General features: G+C 38.4%; 1 protein-coding gene across 2 annotated transcripts in view; it reads right to left on the bottom strand.

The window, feature by feature from the left end:
- FRYL (FRY like transcription coactivator) overlaps positions 1 to 20,442 on the bottom strand; it is a gene marked incomplete at both ends in the record, with an annotated part of 144,964 nt that overhangs the window by 79,036 nt on the left and 45,486 nt on the right. For both annotated transcript variants that reach the window (XM_080697003.1, XM_080697004.1), the window contains 13 exons: positions 831 to 930; positions 1,681 to 1,835; positions 2,622 to 2,732; positions 3,240 to 3,400; positions 4,518 to 4,690; positions 8,352 to 8,443; positions 10,070 to 10,127; positions 12,162 to 12,286; positions 13,047 to 13,242; positions 14,411 to 14,679; positions 16,143 to 16,229; positions 16,482 to 16,667; positions 17,746 to 17,983. In XM_080697003.1, coding sequence (XP_080553129.1) covers positions 831 to 930; positions 1,681 to 1,835; positions 2,622 to 2,732; positions 3,240 to 3,400; positions 4,518 to 4,690; positions 8,352 to 8,443; positions 10,070 to 10,127; positions 12,162 to 12,286; positions 13,047 to 13,242; positions 14,411 to 14,679; positions 16,143 to 16,229; positions 16,482 to 16,667; positions 17,746 to 17,983 — 1,951 coding nt within the window. The remainder of the gene's footprint in view (positions 1 to 830; positions 931 to 1,680; positions 1,836 to 2,621; positions 2,733 to 3,239; positions 3,401 to 4,517; positions 4,691 to 8,351; positions 8,444 to 10,069; positions 10,128 to 12,161; positions 12,287 to 13,046; positions 13,243 to 14,410; positions 14,680 to 16,142; positions 16,230 to 16,481; positions 16,668 to 17,745; positions 17,984 to 20,442) is intronic.

The raw sequence follows: 20,442 nt of genomic DNA, 5'->3' as shown, positions 1-20,442 counted from the left end.
GTAGCCCGGAGGTAGAATGGCTTCCAGGAACCCCAGTACCAACAAAAAAAAAAAAAAAAAAAAAAGAAAGAAAAAGAAAAAGCTATACCATTAACTTTCCTCATAATTAATAAAGGCATTAAGGGTATAATTCCTAAAATGGTCCTACCAGCATTGGTACCACTTCCAAACGTTTAGAAAAATCAACATTTGCTTGAATCTTACTTTTAGCTCCTGGTTTAGATAAAAGAACCTTGCCCTATTATCAATTAGTTAAATACTGTATGATAATGTTACCATCCCAATCTAATTATTTTTCATATGACTCAAAAAAATTTCAACTCGCACTATTCTCATCTGATATGGAAATAGTTACTTGCATACATCAGTCCTAACCAGTTGATATATGAGTACTTTCATACACACAAACAATATAATCCTTCAAGAATACACTTTTGGCCAGGCGTGGTGGTGCACACTTGTAATCCCAGCATTCAGGAGGCTGAGACCAGAGGATTGAAGTTCACGGACAGCCTCAACTACTTAGTGAGACCTTGTTTGAAAATAAAGACTAAAAAATAGGACAGGGGGTGTAGCTCAGAGGTAGAATGTCCCTGGGTTCCATCCCCAGACCCAGAAAAAAAAATACACTTCTGGACAGTTTATATTATTTATAGATTTAAATATCCATATTATCTTGTATTCTACTTCTAATGATAATCAGATACCATACTTCACTGTTAAATATAAAGCTAAATATAAGCATTAGTATGCTTTAGTGGCAAGAACAAATTATTGTGTTTCATTTAATCCTGAGTAAAAAATATTTTAACTAACAACTGAGTACAAACCTGCAACAGTTGCATAGCAACTTCATAAATACTTCTAGAAGAATCAGCTGCTTTAAACAGTATCAGATTCAGGAGCATCACTGTGTCGCACTGGTAATCCCTACGGATACATTTCACATATTAGGCAAATGACAATGTCTGGAGGCTTTCACAGAAGTAGATCAACAGGATGTACAAAGGACAAAGCTCCCTGTGAATTCCTAGCTAGGGGTTGTGGGTGATGGTGGTGGTTCTTTCTTTTTTTTAAGGAAAAAGGTATAACAAGAATTTAGAAAAAGAAAATTGAAGTTTCTTAGTATTTCTGAATTTAAAAGAAAACATTTTCTTAAAAAAAAAAATCTAGCCAGGTGTGGTGGTACATGCTTGTAATCCCTGTACTTGAAAGGCTGAGACAGGAGGATCACAGGTTCTTGGTTAGCTTTAGCTGTTTTATGAGGCCCTCCACAACTTAGCAAGACCTTGTTTAAAAAAAAATAAATAAATAAATAAATAAATAAATAAGGCTGGAGGTGTAGCTCAGAGGTAGAATGCCCCTGGGATCCATCTCTAGTAATACAAAAAATAAATAAAATAAAATCTAACTAGCCTGGTGTGACTGCGCACATTTCTATTCCCAGTACTTGGATTGAGACAGGAGGGTCAAAGGTTTGAAGCTAATATGTTAGTATGGCCCTGCTTCAAAATAAAAAATAAAGAGATGGGGATATAGTTTAGTGGTAGGATGCCCCAGGTTCAATTCCCAGTACCACCACCATCCAAAAAAAAAAAAAAAAAGACTCAAAATCTAAAATATGAGTGTGTGTGTGTGTGTGTGTGTGTGTGTGTGTGTGTGTGTGTGTGTGTGTAGTACCTGTTTTGGAACACATTAGCTATGGCTTTAAAGCAGCCCGCGGCCACTTTCCTGGAGCCCGTGTAACAGCGATCCACAGCCCAGTACATCAGGTTGCTCTGATCAGGGTTCAGCTCCAGCAACAGTGTGACCGCTTCACAGCCCAACTGATGAACCTGAGCAAGGCCGCAGAACGGCCAGGGAGGGGAAGGCACCTATTAGTTCCCTGGCAATTGTTCTACGTTTTTACCAGAGCAGTAGAGCACATTCATCTTTAGTCACAAAGTCCAGGCTCCTTTTGTTCAGTTCCTCCCCAGCCTATCCAGTTAACAGAAGGGACAACGTGGCCACCTGACACTTGGCCCCTTGTTTCCGGCACAAGGCTCTAGCGTAGGATTCTCTTTTGCTACAGAGCCCTAAGGGCAGCACATGAATATGAATGATGATTATGCACTTTCAGAAAAAGGAGCTTGCTAACCTCTCAGTTGTGATCAAACCATATGCCTATTTGTGGTAACCCAATAGAAACAAAAGGGGGAAAAATACAAATCCTGTGTTCAGTTGAAGTCTCTGTGTGTACAGTAGGGGAGTGAGGGGGCAAGGAGTGGAGGAGTGTCAAGAGAAGCGACTGGCCACAGGGTGGTCAATAAACTGAAGCCAAAAAAGCAAATAGTGCAATTCTGCCACTGGGCCCAAGGCAGTCTATACTGACACTTCATCTGCAGACTCAGAACTGTATTGAGATATATATACACACTCAGGGAAAGTGAAATTATTCAAATGAGTAATAAACATGAATTATATTCTTAAGTTATAATATCCAATTTAATTTTACATAATTTGCTTTTTGCTCATAACTCTATCTTACTTAAAAAGTGACTTATTTTCATTAGACCACACATGAACTCTGACTAATGCAATGACAATTTATTGTGACATTTTAAGGAAAGGGCCATAATTACCTTTTTGTCCAGAGAGTCCAAAATGTTATCCAGCCATTTGTACAAATAGCCATCTGATGAAAGTCCTACATTATCTGCAACAGGGCCACAACAGAGTACAGCAGACATAGCCTTCAAACAATAATATCAGAATTACATTTAAAACATTTAAGGGGGTGAGTCTTGGTTGCTTAATGAGAAGAGGCAAGATATTTTTACTCATGTTTATCTAGCCACAATAGCTTTCATTTTTTATCTTTATAAAGAAAATAATAACTCTTAAAACTAGGAAATTTATTAAAATATCAACACACCAAATAATACTGGGAGAGAAGATACAAAGACCATGAGAAAACACATAGACAAGAAAACAAATGATATTCTTTAGAGGCAATCTTTAATTCTTTAAGAAAATGGTGATTATGTTTTGATAGGTTCTGAAACTCTTCTGCATTGTATTTTATTTATTTAAAGGTATGGCATGAGAGTGTTTCAATATGGAAGACAAGTACATATGGTAATACTTCCAGGTATTCTGAAGAAATCTTGATCTTGCTTATGATATTATGTAAGAAAACGTATAAAAATATTTAGCTCTACTCTTAACATAAGAAAAAAGAAATAATTCTAAGTAAATACCTTTAACGCACAGTACTGGTGCCTGTTAATTTGCATATTCCTGTCACTGTATCGGTCCAAGGGCGTGAACATGATGCTGAAAGGCCCCGCCCAGTGACTGAACAGCATGAACAGACTGTGACGCAGGCTCTGCTGAGGAAAAATACTTCTTCTCTGCTGCACTGTAGATAAAAACAGATGGAAAAAATTAATTCCATTTCTTTTTCCGTGAGCATGCATGCCTACCTTTTATTGAATATGTAAGTTTATAAAACAGAAAGCAGAAGTTTTTATTTGAACCTATCCCAAAATTCCACAGTCACTGGGGTCATTTATCTACCTGGAAGTCACCGAAATGGCATCAGGGTGGGCAGCTTGGTGCAGGGGCCTGGCACGGGGCCTCTTACTTGAATTCTCCTGAGTCTGAGACGCCTTTCCAACCACTCCTTCCCAGGCTGTTACCAGCCATATGGCAAAGGTGACATTCTACCTCCGAGCTATACCAACACTTTATTTTTGTTACTGTTGCTTTACAACTGGGTCTTGCTAGGTTGCTGAGAGTCTGCCTTTGCTGCTGAGGATATCTTCGAACCTGTAAGCCTCCTGTCTCAGCCTCCCAAGTACCGACTGGGCTTACAGGACTACACCACCATGCCTGGCTTAATTTTACTTTCAATCATTATTTGGAGCACTGCACTCTATGCTTACTGCATGTAGGACAAACTCGTTCAGAGAACTTATACTAACTGATTTCTTAAGAATTTCCAATGAGTGTTTTGACCATGAATATCTATGCTGCCTTGCATTTTGATTTCACTGGCACTAATTGAGAGAGAAAACAACCCCCTGCAGGTTCAAGGTCAGTCTCTGCAACTTAGCAAGACCCTATTTCAAGATAAAAAAATAAAAAGGGCTGTGGAGGAGCCTCACCCTGGGAAAATTACCTTCATGAGAGGAAGAACACCCCTGGGTTCAAAACCCATTATAAAAAAGTAGTAGGAGAGAGAGAGAGAGAGAGAGAGAGAGAGAGAGAGAGAGAGAGAGCGAGCGACCACGCACGCACACGTGAGCGCTACTTATAACTAGTATAAAAATAAATTTTTTAGAAGTACTTTTCCAATATAGGAAGGAAAGAAAGCTGACTTTAATACACATACATGTAACAGCTATTAGTTTCAACAGGAGTTAGCCTTTGTTAGGTTGCTTCATACATAGAAACTCACATTCATGCTATGTTGACATTTTTTCTAGGATTTTTACAAGTTGCTTTCTGAAGTTATAAAATTATAAAAATCATACCGGGAACATTCTGAATGATATTCGCCACTAAGGCACTAAAATGGCATCGTATGTCCTTCAGTGTGTCAGAGTCCTTTTCGTTTTCGGCTTCCAGGAGTTGTCTGGTTAAATCCACATACTCCAACAAAGTGTTGTTGAGGAAGTGTGTCTCGTTATCAAGGCCGCCACTCGCACTGAAAACATCGAAGGAAATAACTGATAAACAAAACACGACTTTATCACTCAACTCTCCCCAAAGCCATAGCAATCAAAATCAGAGTAATTCATATCAAACTCTGTATAGCCATGGCAGCAGACACCGAAAATACAAAAACTAAACAAACGTGATTCTGGCTTACGTACGTGGTGCTTCTTAATCAAAGAACTGTTGTATCAATTTATATTATTCAATTTCAAATCTAAATTTGATCAATTATTATGAGCATTGAATATTATTTACAGCCTGTGAAAACACAAAACACACAGCTTTTCCATGTGGAGACAAGGACGCTTCAGGAGGGAGAGGGGAGGAGCAGCTTAGACTGCGACAGAGAAAGGACTTGTTCTATTTTTTTTTTTAACAAGTCTGAGGATAGAACCCAGGGTATTCAACCTCCGAGTTACATCCTCTGCTCTATTTTTTATTTTTATTTTGAAACAGGGTCTAAGTTACGGAGGGCCTAAGTAGCTGAGGCTGTCCATGAACCGCGATCCTCCAGTCTCAGCCTCCTAACTGCTGGGATTACAAGCGTGCGCCACCATCCTTGGCTGCACTTGTCCTATTCTTGCCCTCCATCCTACTTGAGTCTGCCTTCAGGATAACAAGCTGTCCAGGAAATACTGATTATACCCAGCAACCTACTGGAATTACCCCTATTCTTGCCCTCCATCCTACTTGAGTCTGCCTTCAGGATAACAAGCTGTCCAGGAAATACTGATTATACCCAGCAACCTACTGGAATTACTGAGTCTACAAATATCTGAAGAAAGTTCACGTAGAGTTGGGTAGAATGCGAGTTTCAAAACTTATTAGAGCTACGAGGTTGCCTCAAGAATCACTGGGATAAGGCAGATGTTTGCCTGGAGAGCACAGCCCGCTTCACCAGCGACCGGGCAGGCGCAGCACCCACCTCTGACCCCAGTACAAATGGGAGTGAGTTACTACGCATGAAGCAACCTAGCAAAGGGTAACTCCCATAGGCATTACGAGCTACTGCATCTATGTGTATTTAAGTCAGCTTTCCAGCCGGGCGTGAGACCCGGAGGATCGCGGTTCGCGGACAGCCTCAGCTACTTAGTGAGGCCCTCTGCAACTCAGTAAGACCAGGTTTCAAAATAAAGAATAAAAAATAGGGCAGGGGGTGTAGCTCGGAGGTAGAATGTCCCAGGGTTCCATCCCCAGACCTGCAAGAAAAATAAAATAAAGTCAGCTTTCCTTGCTACGTTTGAAAAGTACTTCTAATATGTAGTACTCTAAAATCAAAACTATTTTTATACTAGTTATAAGTAGCCCTCTCTTTATTTCTTACTTTTTTTTAATAATGGGAATTAAACCCAGGGTTGTTCTTCCTCCAAGCTACACCCTCAGCCCTTTTTATTTTTATCTTGAAATAGGGTCTTGTGAAGTTGCAGGCGTCGACCTTGAAACTGCAATCCTCCTATCTCAGACTCTTAAGAACTGGGATTACAGGCATGCACAACTGTGCCCAGCTTTCCCCCCAGCCCTATTTTTTATTCTTTTTTTGTTTTGTTTTGGTTTGGTTTGGTTTGGTTTTTTTGGTGGTACTGGGGGTGGAACCCAGAGGGGCTTTCTACCTCCGGGTTATACACCCAGACCTACTTTATATTTTATTTGGAAACAGGGTCTCACTAAGTTGCTGAGAGCCTAAGTAGCTGAGGCTGGCTTCGAACCTGTGTGATCCTCCTGTCACAGCCTCCCAAGCACAGGGATTACAAAAGCCACCATGCCTGGCTAATTCTTTATTTTGAAACAAGGTCTCACTGAGTTGCAAAGAGCCTCACTAAGTCACTGAGGCTATCAGCAAACCTGTCTCAGCCTCCCAAATGCTGGGATTACAAGTGTGCGCCACCACACCGGGCTTGTGCCCAGCTTTTGAATAGATCTTTATAAACATCCTGAACCCATGAAAACAAGAGTAAGGAGTCACAATGTTACTACAATGCATTATAAATATTAGTCTACAACAATAAACAGTGTTCAGTGAATGAATTCACGACCAAATTTTTCCCTTCCTTGATTGGATGTTTTTAAAATTCTGGGTCATGACCTACTAGTGAATGTGAAGCCAATTCAGTAGACTACAACCTGCACCAGAATAAAACATCCATTCACTTAACAAATATTCACTGAAGAGCTACTATATGAACCAGTCATATCAGACTCACTGGATAGACAAAGATCCTTAGCCTGGCACTTAGAATTCAATTTTTTTCTTAACAAGAAAAATAAAAAATTTAAAATAATAATAACATTTTATTAATCTCTATTATGAAAAACAACCAGAACACATAAGAAATCCAAAAACTATTACTACTCAATGTGAGTACACCTTTTGTAGTTAAAATTTCAATATACCAACATTTTTCAGGTCCCTAAAATGTTACCATTACTCACTAATATTATATTAGAAGAAACCTTTAATGTAAAGCCACTTAATTTATTAAAATTATATTAAAAGGAAACAAAGAGAAAAAGATTTATATATTTATTAGCTTATTTTTGGATCAAGCCCACAGGTTTTAATTTTATCTTTTCTAACTTCTGTTTAATTTTTGTGGTGAAAAGTAAAGAAAATCATGCTTCTTTTATCATTTGCTTTTCAAATATTAGGAATGGAAAATAAATCATTAAATTCTCTTTCATCAAAGTTCTCTTTGAAAGCACCTGTCAAAAATATTCAATGCTAAATATGAAAGGTGTTAGGGACACTAAGAAGCCATTAGCACAAATGTTACTGGGACAGTGCCATACACCGTTTCTGTACTTATTCAATTATTAACACACTTTTCCTCATAATTTCTTTTCAGTGATCTTTTTGGACATAGTAAGATCCATTATTTTACTTTTTCAATGGTTAGTCAACACTCTTACCCTCCTAAGGAAATAATTATTTTTCAACACAGAGCTGATGAAATTTTTTGTCATGGATCGGGTCTTGGTGTCAAGAAGCCTCTACTCTACCAATAACTCCAGTTTTTACGGCTTGCTTCTTGAATGATGGGATTATGTGTATAATTAAACAACTTCATCATTTTTCCCAGCAGGCTGGAACAGATTTGCAAACCTTTTAATGTTTAGCCTTTGATCATATGATTTTTTCAAGCCCAGAAAAAGGAAATCTTTACACTGAAGTTAAAAAAGAAAGAATAAATTTGTCAGGGCCTAGAAAACTAGGTTCCGACAAAGATCAAAATCAAAGGAACAGTCAGGCATGATGGCACAGGCTTGGAATCCCAGTACTTGAGAGGCTTGAGACCTCAGCAACTTAGTGAGAGCCTGTTTCAAAATAAAAAATAAAATAGGTCCATGAGTGTAGTTTTGAGGTAGAATGCCCCTGAGTTCAACCCCTAGTGAAAGAAAAAAAAAAAATCAGGGGAATAGTATAAGCAATTTTTGCCCAAAGCAATCTAGTTCTGGTAGATTCTTCACTGTACTGTTTGACCACTGATTGAAGTACTGCATGACTCCTCTCAGGTTGGTAAACATGGACAGTGTTACAGTTTTTTTTTTGTTGTTGTTGTTGTTGCAAAGATACTTTCCTGTTTTCACAAGGGAAAAGAGAAGATGCTCCCTAATCATTCCTCAGTTTTTACAAAATAAAGACCAATACCGACCTGTGACTAATGACACCAGCATCCGCCAGCAGTTCAAAGATTCGTACCAGCTGTACTCGTAAAATGTCTCGGCGCCTGCGCCGCTTCATGTTCTATTTCAAAGATACAAAGATCTTTATATGGTAGAAAGCAATCCTAAAGGGCACTTAAGAAAACCTACAGATTTTACTTATGACCAAGTTTCCCATTTAATTAATTTTGGCGTTCTCTCTCTCTCTCTCAAAAACTTATTTTCTTACTAGGACATGAATAAATATGTTTGTATTACTAGAGCCAAGAGAACTAATGGCTAAAATAATCGCTCTAACGCTTCAACCTGATTCCGCTCCTAAGAGGAAGCTATATGTAAGACACAGGTTTTCTACACCACTTTCCACTTCAGCTCATCATTTCATTTGTGAGGTAGTTATCATATGGATCAATTTGAAACATGCCACTCTTTCAAGCTCGTTCCCCGTTTGCTTTCTGTTTTCCACTGTGGGCCAATTTGCTGAAGGCCAAATTCATTAACTGTAGTGTTTCCTTGAGGGTCTTTTTACAGTCTAGAGCAATTCACTTAGAAGAGGATGGTTTCTTAATAGTCCTTGGGAATTCCACAAAGTTATAACTGGCCCGTTTTCATTCTGGCTTCATAGAAAGACGGAGTCTCAGGTTCTCAAACCTCAACTCACCATCAAGGCACGTCAGCGCAAGGTTCTAACATCTCGGGATCATGATCCCTGACCCCCATCCCAGGACTCAAGAGTATTCCAATTCTACTTTCTTCAAATAAATCATCACACATTGTAACCAAAATAATCATTCTAATACAAAAATCAGATCAATGACAGAATGGGGGCATTATGGTTACTCTACAGGGTAGAATTAAATTATGTCTCTTGTCCTACAGATAGGACACCTACAAATCCTATACAGTTGGGTGAATTCCAAATTCTTTTTAAAATCTGCAAGTGCTTCTTTTCCTACCTAGAACACTCCTCCCTTGCTTTCAGTAGGGAGCATCCTTTAAAATTTACCTGAAATACCGGCCTTCTTCCACAATGCTTTCCTTTCCCTTCAGTACCAGGCTTTCTTCTCTGCAGTTCTAACACTGCACCTAGGACTCTGAGTGTGTAATAACCTGCTCTAACTACGGCTTACATCGTCATCTGCTCCACTAGACACAGAGTTTCTGAAAGTGGCACAAAGCCTGGTGTAGATCTGTAGATTTGAGATTCTAGATCTACAACTGTCAAACTGGGGCCCATGAGCCGAAATGGGCCTCTGGCTCCCTGTGTCTATTCTCTACTTCCTGCTCACACTTAAGCAGTGTGTAGTCTGCTTTACATGACGAGTTTCTACTTATGTTCTCTTGTAGGGCAAAGAGTCTATCTGATAAATTGCTATAATACTAGATGTCAACCACTAAGCCAAGCATAGGAAGGAGGGATGGGGAGGGAATGGGGTGGGGATCGGGTGGGGGTTGACTGGCGATGTGTGCATGTATGTCTACAAAAGTGTTTTTGTATCCCACTATGATGTATGAATACAGTGCACTAATAAAAAATTTTAAAAAAAGGAAAAAAAAGAGTCTATCTGAAAAGAAAAAGGTTTAAAAATACACTACATAATCTTTTACTTGTTTCTAACTTTTGGTATAACATATATGATACAGCAGGAAAAAAAAATTGTTTGCCAAATAAATATTTAATGACAGGAAACTCTAAGACACAGCTTACCTCTGGCCTTCTTTCTAGTGCTTCTTTAATTATGGGATGTAATTCCTCTATTAGTTCCCTAAAATAAGTAATAAAAGATATACATTCTATTAATGGCTAAACAGGTACAACTTGACACATGTTAACCCTAATCTTAATGTTCTAAATACTTTTATAGTTTCATCTTGACTAAATAAACATTTGGAAACTACCGTATAGGCTATTTACTTTAGTGGATAAAGTTAAGAACTATTAATATTTTTGTTCAACCATTTTGCTTATCACAAATATATTATGTAGTTAAAAGCCTGTCTTTTGCCAGCATGGGGGCGCACTGTTGTAATCCCAGCATTTGGGAGGCTGAGACAGGAGGATCGTGGTTTGTGGACAGCCTCAGCTACTTAAGTTGGCCCTTTACAACTCAGTGAGACTCTGCCAGCCTCTGCTGCTGAGTGAGGCCTTCTGCAACTCAGTGAGACCCTGTTTCAAAATAATGAATAAAAAAAAAAATAGGGATGGGGGTGTAGCTTGGAGGTAGAATGCTCCTGGGTTCCATCCCTAGTACAGCAAAAACAAAACAAAAAAAAAACCTCTGTTTTTTATAGAAAAGGGTATCATTTTTCCTTTACTTATCAATAGCATAGCTATTTTCATATGTCTCAATTAATTCATAATATTCTCTCACAGGGTGAGATTAACCAAAATTTTCTTAACCACTATAATTTATTACTGAATCCTTCAATTTTATCTGTTATTACAAATATTGGTTCATTGAACAATTTCACAAATTAATCATTGCATTTTTTATTATCTCTTTAGAATTTTATAAGTCAAATTAACAAGTAAGAAGATAGGAATTTCATGGAAATAATGAATTCCTCTTTGCTTACATTTTGATTATAAACTAAAATTGTTCTTACTGTATAAAGTGGGGAAACTTTTTAAAGTCCAAGAAGAATACAAAAAGCATCTGTCTCAAAACTGTCTCTATTCATAGGAAGTTGATAATGTTTTAAGTTGATTTAACACTTACATCCCATTTTTATTAGCACAAGAATATATTTGTCTGTAATTAATATACTCTACCAAAAAGTCATTTCTGCCGAGTGCTTTCCCATACCTATAGATATATTATAACTTATCATCCAAGGCTCTTGCACATGTTATCTTGGAAGGAAAAAAAAATACCCTCATATGAATTGAAGAAATTCTCAAAAAAGATACAATGAGAACCCAGCAGGATACATAAACATAGAATCTCAAGCAAAAGTGAAGAATTTATTTCAGTAACATAAGAAATATCAAGAATATAAAATATGTGCTTCAATATTTCCTTGAAAGATTCCCATTCTCTCAAACAAGAAAGGGGAAAACTGGAGTTTAAAGTGCTAGCCCAAGAGATTATGTATTAACAGAATCACTATGTGAATAAACTAAGTAGGACAGAGGCAGGATGCCCCTGGGTCCAACTGCCAGTACCAAAAGCAAAAACAAAACAACCAAATTAATTGAGTGAGAAAATATTGAAGATCATGTGTTATTTTACAACTTTTTTTTTTTTTTTTTTTCAGTTCTAGGGATAGAATTCCGGGCATTCTACCTCCGAGCTATACCTTCAGCCCTAGGTTTTAATTTTTTTTTTTTTTTTTTGAAACAGAGTCTCACTGAGTTGCAGAGGGCCTAAGTAGCTGAGGCTGGTCGTGAACCTGCAATCCTCCTGTCTCAGCCTCCCAAGTACTAGTGTGCGCCACCAGGCCTGGCTTATTTTACCACTTTAGAAATAGATTTCTATATGGATTTTTAAATTTTCTTAATAATTTTGTAGGATGGGGGTATAGCTGGGTTCAATCCTCATCCAAAGCAAAAACAAAAACAAAAAAAACAAGAAAAAAGAAAAGAATAATTTTATGAAGAAAATAGGGTAAGTCTTAATTTGCTCAAAAAACAGCTCAAGTAAATGAACTTCATTCATTATCACTTGACTAGTTATGGGTGGAAGTCAAAGTTTCTAGGCAACTATCCTGAAAAGAACTCTGCTCGATATTCCCCCACACCTCCTCTAAGCCCTATGCTCACTGTATCAGTGCGTGGAGAAACTTAAGAAGGTAGTTACCTAAACGCTCCAGGGCTGGTCCTGCCGAGGCCTAGCACAAGGGATTCTGTGATTTCCACGCTCTCAGAGCGCATCATTGGAACTATGTGCTTAAACAAGGATGAAGGGGATGGGATACCAATAATCTGGGAAGAAAAAATACTGTATTTAGAGCAGCCACTAGTGATATTATGTCCAACTAAAGATTTTAACATTTCACATTTCAAATCTGATGAAGGACAATGGTCAGATGAAACTTCTGTAAGGAACGAGGTGCTGTGTGTACGTAACCTACAAACGGCTATCTAGTGGCTTACTGCAAGTTTATTAGGAGAACTTGTTTGTGGGTCTCTTAATTTCTTACAGAGACTCACCATCATATAAGAGGCCAACTCTCCCCATTGGGTTTCTAAATCTTTGGACCCACAAACATCAGTCAAACAAAATTATTTCTAAACTGGTCACAGTGTTAAAGTCAGACACCCCAATTTTAAGTTTTGTTCAACTATGCCAGATTCTGTGTCATACCATAAAAACCACATAACTGCTCTTACTGAGTGTTCATTGTATCAATACATGATTTAGAGAAAATTTCAGAAAAGCACTTGATGACTTAAATGATTCCTTTTGGATTCTCAAGAGTATGAGAACTCCAGGAAACAAAGGGTATGATATTTTCCTTAAAAATATCCATTATGATGAATTTAACGAGTTTGGGACCTTCTTTCCCATGAAAAACTCTATTTCTATTGTGGATTCCATCTAGGACTAGGTTTTCTTTTTTTATTTTTAATTCAGGCAAAAAAGATACTATTCACTCAGTTTACTATATTACCCAAGAAAATAAATTTTAAGATATTCCTTCCCATGCCATTCGTTCTTCAGTGGCGGGTCTGCATAACTCACTTTGGAGTCGATGCCGTAGCCACTGTCAGGGGTGGACGCCAGCGTCTCGGGAGGGGAGCACCGCACGGAGCCTGTAGAGGTGGGAGAGGACGCAGACGTCGCTGCACTGCAGCACAGGATCAGATAGTTCCTCCACAGGCCGATGTACGAGTCACTGCTTGTGGTAGCATTTACTTTCTTAGCATTGATGGGGCTACTATGGAGAAAGAAGAAAAATAGGCTGGCATAAGTCATACAATATGCTTTAAAACGCTTTTTACGACTAATGTAAACTTCAATCAGTTGAGGGGGAGATGGTGAGCATCAAGTTTTTATTACTAGTACTAAATCTATGTGGAATAATATGTGTTAGGCGCGCGCACATGCACACACACACATACTGTAGTATAGATTGAACAGAGGGACATTCTACCTATAGCCCAGCCCTATTCCCTATTTTATTTTTTATTTGGAAGCAGGGTCTCAGTAGAGCTGCTGTGTTGCTAAGTTGCTGAGAGTGGCCTCAAACTACGATCCTCTTATCTCAGCCTCCCAAGTACTGGGGATTACAGGCGTGAGCCACCATGCCCACCTGAGACACATATTGTATATCAAGCTCAGTGCAATCAAGAAAAACAAAATTTTGTAATCCATTCATCTGTTGATAGACACACGGGTTAGTTCCATAATTTGGCTATTGTGAATTGTGGTGCTATGGAAATATACACATTGGAATTCTACTCAGCAGTAAAGAAGAACAAAATTATGTCATTTGCAAGAAAATGGAGGGACCCAAAGAATATTATGGTAAGTGAGATGAGCCAATCAAGGAAACTGAAGGCTCATATGTTTTCTCTAATATGTGCAAGCTAGGGAATAATTTGGATACAAGAGGGACTCCACAGAATATTGGAGGAACCTTAAATGGAGGCAGGGAGTAGGGCTAAGGGTAGGGGAAGAGGAAGATTGAGGTTCATTAATGAAAATACTACCATTGACTGTGTGTGAATCAGAATATAGCAAGGTCAGTCTCAGCACTCTGTATTGGGATGGGGGAAACAGCGAGGCGGGGGGGGGCACCAAGTGCTGTGAGGATGTACGCCACTGTCAGCATGACTTACATCACGATGCAAGACTATAATGCACCCATAAAGCATATTGAATAAGACACAAGAAAAACAAAATTTGGTGAAACTGAATACATGAAAAGGACAAAGAGGTTATAAGACTGCTTCCTTTACAACTCTACTCTCTCTCTACTCTCTCTCCTAAAGATACCAATATAGTATGGCACATTATTTATGACACATCCACTTTTCACATACATACAGTATGTAAGCTGAGAGCAGATACATTTTCACATTCCCACTAGGAAAATCACTTACTTTATATCAACCTGGGGGGACAACAACTGCAGCCTGGTGTATGCAAACATCCAAGCGTAGCTCACAGCTGTAGAGCAGTGTTTGGGAAGGTTTTCTTGCTTTAAAAAACTGGAGAGACTTATAATCCACGGGTCTTGGCCTTGAGTCACATGTGCAAATATCCATATGTGTGACGGACTAATCACATCAAACTGGTGGCTAATAGGCGAAGAGTTCCATTCTGCTAATGTCTGCAAGTCTATCGAGCTAGGGCAGTACAGCAAAGTGGTCTGGGTAGACAAAAAAAGAACTGGTTACTGTTCATTCCAATAACTATCAAAGTTTTCCCATATGAATTGCTTTAAAGTGGAAGTGGTCTACTGGTGATTTCTAGAATAGAAGATAATATGAGGTCCAAGGTAGGTTTAGGGAAGAATTGAGTTACCTTTCTTCCCTCCCTCCTTTCCTTTCTCTTTCCTTTCTCTTTGGATCTAGGGGTATTTTACCTCCGAGCAAGACCCCCAGCCCTCTTAATTTTTTATTTTGAAACAGGATCTCACAAAATTCCTGAGATTGGCCTCAAACTTGTGATCCTCCTGTCTCCGCTTTCCAAGTACTGGGATCATAGATGTGCTACCACTGTGCACAGTTGGAAAAAGTGAAGGCCAGAAATTGCACATGCATACATGAATTTTTCTGGAGAATCCACAGTTATCATTATTCTCTGAAGGATTTATGAACAAAAAAGGTTATGAACCACTAATTTAAATAATTCAGGCCTGAATATCCAAATTTTATGAGCACTCTGAAGTTTCTAGAGAAGTGGAACAGACTAGAAAACGACTTTTCTCCAAAGGTACATATTCTTAAATATTTGTTCAGTAGTATTCCAGCTCTTACACTGGAGAGACAAAGACTTGCCTTCAGAGCAACTCACATCTTCATTAACATAATTAATGATTAATAATCTAAATTGAAACTTTTGAATTCTTTTAATCATTCTTTAGGCTTACAAAATTTTATTACTACCTCCCTTGGTTGTTTATAATTCACTAATTATTACAGCCACGTGTTATGCAGAATGCACATAAACCTCTTGTCCATGTACAACAAAAGAGGAGTGAAAGAATTTTCAAGTTGTAAAGTTTGATAACTGCTCTTATGTCAACCTTAGAATTGTGACATATGATCTATTATTTTTCCCCAAACTCAACTAAAAAAAAAATTGTGTAAGTTTTCTTTGTAATGCATTTGCTGACAAAGACTCTTCTCTCCACTTAAAAAAAAGTTAATTACATATGACATTGGCATAGAGTATTATACTATAAATCTATTGTATTTAAACTCTTGTGACAAAGCAAACAAACTGAAGAAGTAGAGTATAAGTTTTGCTTTGAATTTGAACAACATTTTCCCCATATGGTTTTAACCGGTGTCTTAAGGTCAAGAATCTTAGTTACTGGAGTAAATGGCAAATAGTAGTCCACAGAACATTAAATTTAAGGGAAATTTATTAGACTGGAAAACTTAGAATTTTAGAAATATAAAATCAGCTTATCTAATTTTGTCAAGAACTATAGCATAAGCAAATACCAATTAAAAAATACATTATTTTACCTTGAAAGCACTTTACATATTTAAAAAAATACTTCCCAATACATTACATTTAAGGAAATCCATTCATGTATGTATGTATATATATTTGTCTTAAGTCCCAAAACCAAACTGAGAAGCATGAAACCATCACAGTTACCTGATCAGCCCCTGTGAGATGGATGAAGCTCTCAAGAATGGATGGGCTCAGTCTGTCCATCACATCTATGGCCAACTCATCATCACCCTAGAAAAAAGATATCATAAGTCTAAAATACAAGGAATGTTTAAGAAAATTAACTCCAGCTAAGTATAAGCTAAGAAAGTATGCTTTACACTCTTAGTTATGAAAGAACTTGAGGGCAGGTAGGTTAGTTTGATCTCTCAAAAATACTTTGCTATAAAGTATACATGGTAGTCATCAAAGTGGGATAAGGATGACAAAGGATGGTTTCTAAGTAGGTTCATTAGACACCTAGACAAAGTACCTCAATCTTACCTTAGGTATTTCCAAAAGTGCAAATAAGGCCCGTACTTCCCTAAGGACACTGACGGCTAATCTTCTAGTGGCAGGTCGACTGCTACAGAGAACTACAAGCGCAAACCCTTCAACCACGTGGAACACAGTGGAATACGGGCTCCTTTCCAGAGGAGGAGGATGAGCCGCTCCATTGCTCACACCGTGCTTGAGAAGCAAACACAAGTTAGAAATAAGATTACCAGTATGGATGCACAGACATTCCAAAAGAACAAATGAGAAAAGTAAAACAAATTATGGAAATGGTGGCTACAGGTCAGACTCAAGCAATTCAAACAGCATTTAAATTTTTTTTTTTTTTTTTTTTTTTTTTTTGGTGGTACTGGGGCTCCTGGAAGCCCTTCTACCTCCGGGCTACACTCCCAGACCTATTTTTAATTTTTATTTGGAAACAGGGTCTCCTAAGCCAGCGCTGCTGGCTTCGAACTAGCGCGATCCTCCTGTCTCCGCCTCCCAAGCGCAGGGATTACAAGCGTGTGCCACCACGCTCGGCATAGCATTTAATTTATGATTATAATCATGCAAAAGGAGAAAAAAGCATTTCATTGGCAGTCTAAACGTGAACTATGTCCATAACTTCTATCATTCTCTGGCTGCTTCATAATCCTGGAATTGACACGTATCCCACTTGCTCTAATGTTCCTACGTGGGAAAATGAGGGGCTGGACTGGACCCTTCATACTCAAAATGTAGACCTTTCCTTGGGTCCCTGGTGATTTGTATGTTCCGGAACGGTTGAGACGCCAGGTTGGCTTAGATGGTGCAATTCTATAATTATGAGTTTCTTTGGTTTATATATTATCATAAGTCAACAACTTAATACCTTTTATGACTGAGGAGCACAGAAAGACATTGTAAACATGAAACAAGGACCAGGACCTTTCATAAAAGAGTCAAATAATCCACACGGAAGACCACTGACATTTTGATTATACAAACTATAAAAATACTGAAAGCAACCTAATGTGAGCCAGAATTAGCTCTTCTTTCTATGCTCACTAAAAGCTAATTGTTACCAATGGAAGAAGCTGATAGAGGTTAGACACACATTTTATATTTAATACATGAACTATTGGAAAGCTCAAGGCAAGGGATTATGAACACACTGAGAGTGACTAAGACTGGTGGATAAATTAGTGTTTGAGAAAGCAAATCTGTATCAACATCACTATGGGTCGTTTACCACTGATGGCACACAAGATGACGATATAGGGGAATTCGGTACCTGTGAGTCCTGACTTCTATTATGCATTTGGGCCGCCTGTTTCCACTGATTGATTAACTGTACCAACATCTTTACAGCATTATCAAGAAGTGTGGGATGAACATCAGTCACTTCACGAACAATAAAATAGACAAATCCTGAAAGAACATCCTCCCGCCAATCTGGAAGATCAAGCATTAGTGCCTGCAGTGTGTTGAACGCCAGAGCACGCAGTTCTTCATCCATGTGAACTGTGAGCCTGCCAAGAACAGAGCCCATTAGCAAGCCTCAACACCTTCCCTGCAGTTTATCACCTAAAACATAAAACCAAGATGCTAAAACATATGTCCTCTTAATTGGTCTCTAAGATGTTAGAAGATGGGAACCAATACTTGCTTTTTTTTCTGCAATACTCATCTTTATGCTAATCTATATTCATTTGTTAAATTTACATATGAATATATTCAAATCAGTTTTTTTTGTTTTTGTTTTTGTTTTTGGTGGTACTGGGGGTGGAACCCAGAGGCTTTCTACCTCCGGGCTATACTCCCAGACCTTTTTTATATTTTATTTGGAAACAGGGTCTCACTAAGTTGCTGAGAGCCGCACTCAGGAGCTGAGGCTGGCTTCGAACCTGTGCGATCCTCCTGTCTCAGCCTCCCAAGTGCGGGGATTATAAGCGTGCGCCACCATGCCCGGCCCAAATTAGTTGATATTTTTACTATATCTGATCTTAGTTCAAATGCTATATCTTAGAGAAGAATAAATGTCAAAATGCCACTTAAAAATTCCTTGATCCTTAAAATATCATATGTTGTTATCCTCTAATGAATAAACAATGATGTCTAATCACATAATATCTCAGCACTCTCTTACATTGCTATATCCTTTGCCATCATGAGAAAGGACATAACAATTATTCCTTACATGCAGGCGAGGCTACAGTTACGTATAAGATGGCTGATTATGAAAAAAAAATGCAACAAATCAAGAAGGAATCAGTTTTACAGCAATTAATTCTTGAAGGTGGGGATGAGAGGAAATTCAGGAGTAACACCATGACTGGTGTATGCCAAAGGCTGGGGAACGTGTTAACACATAAGGCCCTAAAGACAGTTTAAGTCTACAGAAATTCAAGAGGCTATTTAAAATCGCTTTTTAAAAACATTTAAACTGCCAGGCATGGTGGTACACATCTGTAATTCCCAATACTTGGGAGGCTAAGATAGAAGGATCTCAGGTTTGGAAACTTAGAAACCCTTTTTCTTTTTTATTTTTATTTTTATTTTTTATTTTTTTTTTTTGGTGGTACTGGGGATGGAGCCTTTCTACCTCCAGGCTACACTCCCAGAATTATTTTTTATATTTTATTTGGAAACAGGGTCTCTTAAGCCAGTGAGGCTGGCTTCGAACCTGCGCCATCCTCCTGTCTCCACCTCCCAAGCGCAGGGATTACAAGCGTGTGCCACTACGCCCGACTGGAAACCCTTAGCCTGGAGGTAGACTGCTCCTGGGTTCAATGCCTAATATAAAAATAATAATAATAAATCAAAATAAAACAGGACCTGTGGAAATACTTTTAGAGGATTTTGACAAAATGTATAAAAATGCTAAAAAAAATTATAAAAAATGGCCTCAGCCATCAATATATATTCCTATATAAGTAAGAGTTTTTGTATTGAGGCTGAAGAGGCTTATTCTGGTGACTGAGAAGACAAATGAGTTAGAGATATCCTGAATAATTAAGCTGGTAATATTATAAATGCACCACAATTACAAATGCGTGGGAAGCTGAGAAGATGGCATTATCCTTATGGACAGATGAGGAAAGTTGTGTGTGTGGCTTAGGAGAAAGGAAGTTTCACAGCCTTTACCCTGTTCTGGTCCTCACTAAATCAATTTTTGCTAACAATGAGACTGAAGAGGAAATGCATTACAGCTACCTAGACTCGGAGCAAACCGTGACCCAGCAGGAGCAGTTACATCAGTCATCACAAGGAAACAGGGTCAGATGAAAGCCCCAAAGGAGTGACTGAGCTCCATGATACTGTTTTAAAGGTTATCCCAACATCCCTGAAACACTGGAAGGTTAATATGTATCTTAGAGCTATCTGTGTGATCATGCATATGTATTCTGAGTCACATAGATAGGTTTAAGTACTCACTGTATAAAGGAGATAACACTGAGGTCTGGCTAATTAAAGGTAGGGGAATTAGCTTTCTTGAGAGACTGCACACAGGTCTACAAATTTACAATACATCTTTGTTTCATTTGCTTCCTTTATTTTATTCCATCTTATTTTTATTTATATGTTTGTGGTGCTGGGGATAGAACCGAAGGGGATTCTACCTCCGAGCCTCAGCCCTAGACAAACTTTTATTTTTTATTTGGAAATAGGGTCTTACTAAGGTGCTGCGAGCCTTGCTAAACTGCTGAGGCTGGCTTGGAACCTCTTGCCTCAGTCTCCCAAGTACTGAGATTACAGGCATGTGTCAGCACACTTAGCTTCCTTTATTTTTAAGTAAACATTTCTTTTACATCACAATTCCAAAAGACAGGGATAGAGGACAAAAGAGGACAAATCTTAGGATCTTCCTTTCCATTGGTAAACTAATTATGAAATGAATATCACAGGGCAAAGAAGCCAAGTAAATAGCAAAGCGAACTATCATTCCCTGGCTGCTTTACCAGGCTCCCTCACCCCGCCCCTCACGGGC

This window comes from Muscardinus avellanarius (assembly GCF_963383645.1).
Source record: "Muscardinus avellanarius genome assembly, chromosome: 6".
Taxonomy (NCBI): Eukaryota; Metazoa; Chordata; class Mammalia; order Rodentia; family Gliridae; genus Muscardinus; species Muscardinus avellanarius.
The sequence above is the reverse complement of the archived record's forward strand: the minus strand, read 5'-3'. Positions and strand labels throughout refer to the sequence as shown.